The 6,507-nt window shown below is 54.7% G+C and overlaps 1 protein-coding gene across 1 annotated transcript in view; it reads left to right on the top strand.

The window, feature by feature from the left end:
* ASL (argininosuccinate lyase) overlaps positions 1–5,235 on the top strand; it is a 10,287-nt gene extending 5,052 nt beyond the window's left edge. The window contains exons 5-17 of the mRNA XM_009993302.1: positions 1–13; positions 650–747; positions 1,390–1,467; positions 1,723–1,800; positions 2,221–2,273; positions 2,701–2,763; positions 2,982–3,096; positions 3,560–3,644; positions 3,799–3,858; positions 4,041–4,124; positions 4,281–4,361; positions 4,605–4,711; positions 4,995–5,235. Coding sequence (XP_009991604.1) covers positions 1–13; positions 650–747; positions 1,390–1,467; positions 1,723–1,800; positions 2,221–2,273; positions 2,701–2,763; positions 2,982–3,096; positions 3,560–3,644; positions 3,799–3,858; positions 4,041–4,124; positions 4,281–4,361; positions 4,605–4,711; positions 4,995–5,145 — 1,066 coding nt within the window. The 3' untranslated portion in view covers positions 5,146–5,235. The remainder of the gene's footprint in view (positions 14–649; positions 748–1,389; positions 1,468–1,722; positions 1,801–2,220; positions 2,274–2,700; positions 2,764–2,981; positions 3,097–3,559; positions 3,645–3,798; positions 3,859–4,040; positions 4,125–4,280; positions 4,362–4,604; positions 4,712–4,994) is intronic.
* Positions 5,236–6,507: the final 1,272 nt, after the last annotated feature.

The raw sequence follows: 6,507 nt of genomic DNA, 5'->3' as shown, positions 1-6,507 counted from the left end.
CAGGAATGATCAGGTATGTACAGAAATGGTTGTTTTTCCTGCTTCAGTACTCCTCCCCATCTCACTTCCTTCATCCAGTTCCTGATGCCATCTTTCTCATGCCTTGGCACTCCAGCATGTACTCCCCAGGGCTTTACACCAGTGAGGCTGCAGTGACTCACAGCACAGGGAACAGGCTCTGCAGGGTTGCTTCCTGCTGGGATAGGGAATGGGCTCTGCAGGGTTGCTTCCTGCTGGGACAGGGAATGGGCTCTGCAGGATTGCTTCCTGCTGGGATAGGGCTACAACCTGCCACTGACATCCCTGTGAAAGCTGACAGAAACCATGACTTTCCTGGCTGGGTGCCATGCACTGTTCAGGATCAGTCCCTCTGCTGGTGACTGACCCGTGTTGCTTAGAGATCTTTTGATCCCAAGTTGACAGTAGCTGAGACAACCACTTTAAAAAATGGACTTTGGTTCAGTTCATGGAAAGCAAGATACAGTAACTTTTACAGATCAGTCACCAGGGACACATCTGGTGAGAGGATGTCCCTTCTGTCACATAGAACAGGGAGGGGATAACTCTGCCAAGGCTTTCTTGAGGAAAAATACTTGGTCACTAAGTATTTAATATTCTGCTTTGACTGCCTGTGGACAATCTCACACAGGTTGTTACTGACTTGAAGCTGTTCATGAAGAATTCCCTCTCTGTCATCTCCACTCACCTCCTGCAGCTCATCAAGACCCTGGTGGAACGTGCTGCCATGTAAGTCCTTTTCCACAGCCACATCCTTGGCTTTGCAGGGGCAGGAGCCTTCAAGGCTTCCTCTTGGGCTGCCAGCAGCCAGGGCAGCAGCAGGGCCTTCTGCAGAGGAGGTTAGAGCCAGGCAGTGTGTGATGGCTCAGGGAAAATCAACAGCCCCTCCTTCTCCACAGTTCACACCACAGAGACCTTCCTCTTCCAGAGTGTCCTGGCAAAGGAACTGAGCTGGAAGCTCCACACACGACCTGAGAAGGCACCAAATCCAACTGAAGGAAGGGGGAACCTTAACACGTCTCCAATTGCTAAGCATGAGAAAGCTCAGCTGTGTTAGCTCCTGTCTAACTCTCCTCACCCACCACACACCAAACCAGTGGTGCCTGGGAACCTTGGCCTGCCACAGAGGGATTACTGTCCCCACCAGTTTTCCAGGGAGGCCTAGGGTAGGCACAGCCCACTGGAAGATCAGGAGATCAAACCCAGGGTGCTTAGGGAGCAGGTGACAGGGAGAGAAAGAGAGTGACCAAATTCAGCACAAGACAGGCCAGAGAAGTTCTCTTTGTGCCCTTGCTGGAAAACCCTGGAGGGCAGCTCCCTGCCTCCTGGCTGACAGCTGCTGCTCTCCTCCTCCTCTCCTTTCCCATGCAGAGAAATCGATGTTATCTTGCCTGGCTACACCCACCTGCAGAAAGCCCAGCCCATCCGATGGAGCCAGTTCTTGCTCAGGTAACCACCTTTCACCTCCTCCACCCTGGGGGCCCTGTTCATGCTCTCAGGGGGGACCGGGGGGTGACAAACCAGAGGCAACCTGGCAAACTGGAGCAGGAGCTCCCTGTGTGGCCCTGACCAACCTGGGACCAAGCATTGAGTGGGCAGTGGAGGCCAACTCCCTGTGCCCTCCATCCTTTGCCCAGTTACCTCTTGGCCCTCGTGCTGTTTCCTGGCTCCAGCTGCTCCATCCCTGCTGGTCTCTTTTCCCAGCCACGCTGTTGCTCTGACCCGGGACCTGGAGCGCCTGGGAGAGGTGAAGAGGAGAATCAATGTCTTGCCGCTGGGAAGGTAAAGTTTACTTTCTGTGTCATCCCTGGGCCTCACTTTGCTCTGTGAACTGTCTAAGAGGTAGATCTTTATATGCCCTGCACCACTGTGTGCCCTATGCACTGCAGAGCTGCCAGGGCACAAACCCTGATTCTCTCTCCACAGAGAAGACTGGTCCAAAGAGAAGACTCAGCACAGAGATGCTGTTCTTCTCCCTTTTTGAAATCAAGAACTACAATCAGCCAAATCTGATTAATTCCTCTTTAGGAGAGGACTTTTGTTTTACTCCAGAGATTGCTGAGCCTTCAGGCCACACTGTGTGACACTAGAATGGAAGGGGAAGAAGCTCTTCAGAGAGGTGTCATCACTGCCTGCCAGAGCTCAGTTTGGGGTGCAGGGTGCAAGGTGTCATGCATGACTGTGTGTGTTCTCCTCTGGCAGTGGTGCTCTGGCTGGCAACCCCCTGGGGATCGATAGGGAGCTGCTGTGCAGTGGTGAGTGTCTGCCTGTAGTGGGGGGCACGGGCTGCTCATAATGCTGAGGAGCTGGGGAAGCACTGCTACAGTGTCCTGCTGTTATTTTGGATGTGTTGCAGAACCTTAACATGGGGATGGAGGGTAATAAATTAACAAAAAAAGAATGTGATCTGATGCTCAGTGACACAGCTCAGCTCCTAGTGACCTGGTGAGGCAGAAGACCTTTGGCTGCTGTGAGCCAGCAGCTGCCAGCAGGGAGGGAGCAGAAGCAGAACCACCTCTGCTGCACATTGCCTGCCTGGGCTAACAACAAACCCTGCTCAGCAGGACTGTGCTCCTGGGACTACTGAAGGGCTCACAGCCACCTGCACACTGGGGCAATCTCCTGCATTCCAGCTGCAGCCATGCCAAGCCTGACCTCCTCTGTCCATCTCCTTCCTTACAGAGCTGGACTTTGCTTCCATCAGTCTGAACAGCATGGACACAGTCAGTGACAGAGACTTTGTGGGTAAGCACAACTCCACAGGTTCTTACCACCACTCTTTTAGAAGCAGGCCCCTGAAACTTTTCCAGTTACTCCCCTGTAACAAGGGGATTCAAGTCCCTCACCAGGAAATAATTACAAAGAAAATGTGTTGGCTTATGTTTAAACTCTAGTCAGGGCTCCCTCAGTTGTCAAGCAACCAAGCACCTTTTTTCACCTCCTGATTTCCTGCTTCTCTGCAGTGGAATTCCTCTCTGCTGCTACCCTGCTGATGATCCACCTTAGCAAGATGGCTGAAGATCTCATCATCTACAGTACCAACGAGTTTGGCTTTCTGACCCTCTCTGATGCTTACAGGTAGGCCTCTGGGCAGGGAGCCCTTCCCTGTCTCTCCTCCTCATCCCTCCTCACCAGGGAGGACCAGACAGTGGCTGGGGCCTCCCTGCTGGACAAGGCTGACACAGCATTACAAGGGTGGCAGAAAGGCAGCCTTGAGGGTGAATAGTCTTCAGTAATGACCACTTACTTCTGATTCTGGTAACTCAGCCAAGGCTGTACTGGGCACAAACACCTCCTCAGCAACTGCTGGCAGAGAGAACTTCCCCCTTTGCTGGGAATTCCTGCCAGAGCCCTGCCCTCATTAGCTGGCTTTGCAGCTCCTAACAGATTTCCTGTCTCTCCAGGCAGCTCAGCCACAGCCCTCCCCTCCCTGAACTCACAGCAGCACTCAGGCTGGGTCTATTCGAGGTGTGACTTTCTCAGCCTGTGCCTGGTGGCACTGGAGTCTCACGCTGCCTTGCCCCCCTCTCCCTTCTCCCAGCACTGGCAGCAGCCTGATGCCTCAGAAGAAGAACCCCGACAGCCTGGAGCTGATCCGCAGCAAAGCCGGCCGCGTCTTCGGGCGGGTGAGCGGCTGGGGAGGCTGCTCAGGCCAGGGCTGAAGAGCCCTCCTTCTTCTTCCTCTGTGTACAGAAATGTGCCAGTCTGGGCTCTGAGCCTCTGCTGGGGCAATGAGCTTCTCTTCCTAGAGCCAACTGCCTCTGCTGTCTCTCTCTGCAGTTGGCTGCCATCCTCATGGTCCTCAAAGGACTCCCAAGCACCTACAACAAGGATCTGCAGGTAACACAGATTTCCACACTGTCCCTCTGAGCAGACACTGCATCTTCTGCCCTTGCCAGGCTCACCCCTGCACAGCCCCTGCTCGTGTGCAGGATGCTGAGGAAGGGGCTGAGGCTCAGCACCCCCCAGCTGACACCCCAGCAGGGTGGCTGACAGCAAATCCCATCCCTGCTCTCTTGCAGGAGGACAAGGAGGCCGTCTTTGATGTTGTGGACACCCTGAATGCTGTGCTGCAGGTCGCCACTGGAGTAATTTCTACCCTCCAGGTAAGGCTGCAGGGGTGCTCTGAGTAACAGGTAAGAGAGCTCAGGAGGTGAAGGCCCTTAAGTGCCTCTCCCATCTGATCAAGGTGGCCCCCACTGTTAGCTCACGTGTCCCCAGGGAGGAGCTGGTGATAAGGTTTCCCTCTGACCATCCTGCAGATCAACAAGGAGAACATGGAAAAGGCCCTGAGCCCTGAGATGCTCTCTACTGACCTGGCTCTCTACTTGGTTCGTAAAGGAGTAAGTATTGGAGACATGGAGCTGAGATTTCTCTGGATGCACAACATTGCTCAGTGAGGGCTTGAGATGAGGCCACCTGCTCTATTCCCTGGTGATGATCAGGCTGGGTCACCAAACCTGGATTCACATGGCACTACTCTAAGTGAAAACAAGCCAGCCAAAAAAGACAGCACATCCATTTTTTCCATTGAAAAACACCCCAGGTGCCTGGTCACTCACTGCAGCCTCTGCTTCTCACTGCAGATGCCATTCAGACAGGCCCACACTGCCTCTGGGAAGGCCGTCCACCTTGCAGAGTCTAAAGGTACCACCATCAATAATCTCAGCCTGGATGACCTGAAAAGCATCAGGTTTGTGTCACTCTTCTTGTGCCAACAGTCAGTCAACAGCCTCCCTTCCTGTGGGCCTCCTTGTGGTGCCCTTCCCTAGAATGCCTGGACCAGATAGCACCCCAAAACCTTCCTGGCTTCACTGTCAGTGCCATGAATGATGGGCCTGAGAACACCAAACAGAACCACCTCACTCCCGTTCAGCTCCAGCAGGGCGTGGGCAGCAGCTATTGGGAGGGACTGGAAGCAACTCATGCCAGGCACCAGCTGCTCCCCCTGACCCCTCTTCTCCTTGCCTCCCCAGCCCCCTGTTTGGCAGTGATGTCTCCCAGGTCTTCAACGTGGTGCAGAGCGTGGAGCAGTTCAGGGCTGCTGGGGGCACTGCCAGGAGCAGCGTGTCTGCCCAGATCGAGCACCTGAGGGAGCTGCTGAGGAGGCACGAAGAGCAGGCTTAGAGTGTGGGCAGACAGCCCAGGGCTGCAGCACCGTGCCTGTCACACTCGGCTGGGGTCAGTAAACGCTGGGGTGGAGGTAGTTCACTGAAACTCCTGCCTTGTGTCTTTCTTCTTAAGGACAAGCTTGAGCTGGGTTTCCTCAGCCCTGGGGAGGGCTGGGGAAATGTTTCCTGGTGTGTGAGCCTGGCAGAGGAGCTGGGTTGTGGGGGATCAGGTTGTAGGGGGCTGGAAGGTAGAGAGCAGCAGGAGGGTCAGTGCATGGGTTGAGGGAACCTCGTGTGTCCACAGAGGGAGACACTTGGTCCATCTGCAGCACAGGCCCCATCTCCACTGCCCTCCTCCTCGGGTGGGTCCTTGCCTGCGTGGTCTCAGCTCTTTCCTCTGCAGCACACAATGCCCTGATGTGCCTCCAAGCTTGCTGAGACAGAGTGCTTTTAAACAAACAAAACCTGGGCATTGCATTGCTGTTCCCTCTAACAAAAACCATTCACCATCTTCCCTTCTGTCCTTACAGAAGTAAAATCAGAACAAAGACCAAATCATTATTACCTGAGGGATGAAGTGCCAGGAAGCTCCTGTGTCCCCTGCTGCTTCCTGCCAGGTTTCTCTGGTTCAGCACATTAATCCTCCAGCTAATTTAGCTGTGGCAGGGTAATCAATTATGTACAGTGAATTCAGGTGGAGAGGTGACAGCAACAACCAGCACTTCTAGAAGAAGGAATTGCCACCCAGTTCACAGTTATTTTCTTTCCCCACATAAGCTTCTCCATTTCCCTCATTCCTGGTCAGCACCTCCACAGCCCTCAGCCCCTGTGACTGTGCTTGTCACTGTCACAGTGTCACAGTGTCACAGTGTCACAGTGTCACAGTGTCACAGTGTCACAGCTGCCACTGCTCTGCCCCTGGGGGGGCCCTGCTGATGGAAAAAAATAAGGCAGTTTTAGCAGATGATCACGTCTCAATCTCTCAAATAAACAGTTCACAGTGACCCCCCACCTGACCCCCCACCCCTCTGACACTCCAGGTCTCCCCGAGCCTTTGAGCTGCCAGGCCTGTGCACAGGGGGCACGTGTGGCCCCCCCAGGACCCAAACACCTGCTGCAAATAAATATCCTGTAAAATGACAGTCTGTCCTGGGGCATTCCCTTCCTCCCGTGCCCCTGTGGAACGTTCCTCCATCCTGCCGCAGTCCTGGGGTGCCCAGGGAACCCGCCCGTGGCGGTTGGGCCCGGAGCTTCTCCTCAGGGCTGGCCCCGCTGCCCCCGCCGGGCCCCTCTCGCCCTCCCGCTCCAACAAGCGACTCGGGAAGTCACGGAATAACGGAAGGAGCTCAGTAAAGTGACACGGCACGGGCGGTTCCAC

Source organism: Chaetura pelagica, unplaced genomic scaffold (genome assembly GCF_000747805.2).
Source record: "Chaetura pelagica isolate M959 unplaced genomic scaffold, ChaPel_1.0 scaffold193, whole genome shotgun sequence".
NCBI lineage: Eukaryota > Metazoa > Chordata > Aves > Apodiformes > Apodidae > Chaetura > Chaetura pelagica.
Note: the sequence above shows the minus strand (reverse complement) of the source record. Positions and strands in the feature narration are given on the sequence as shown.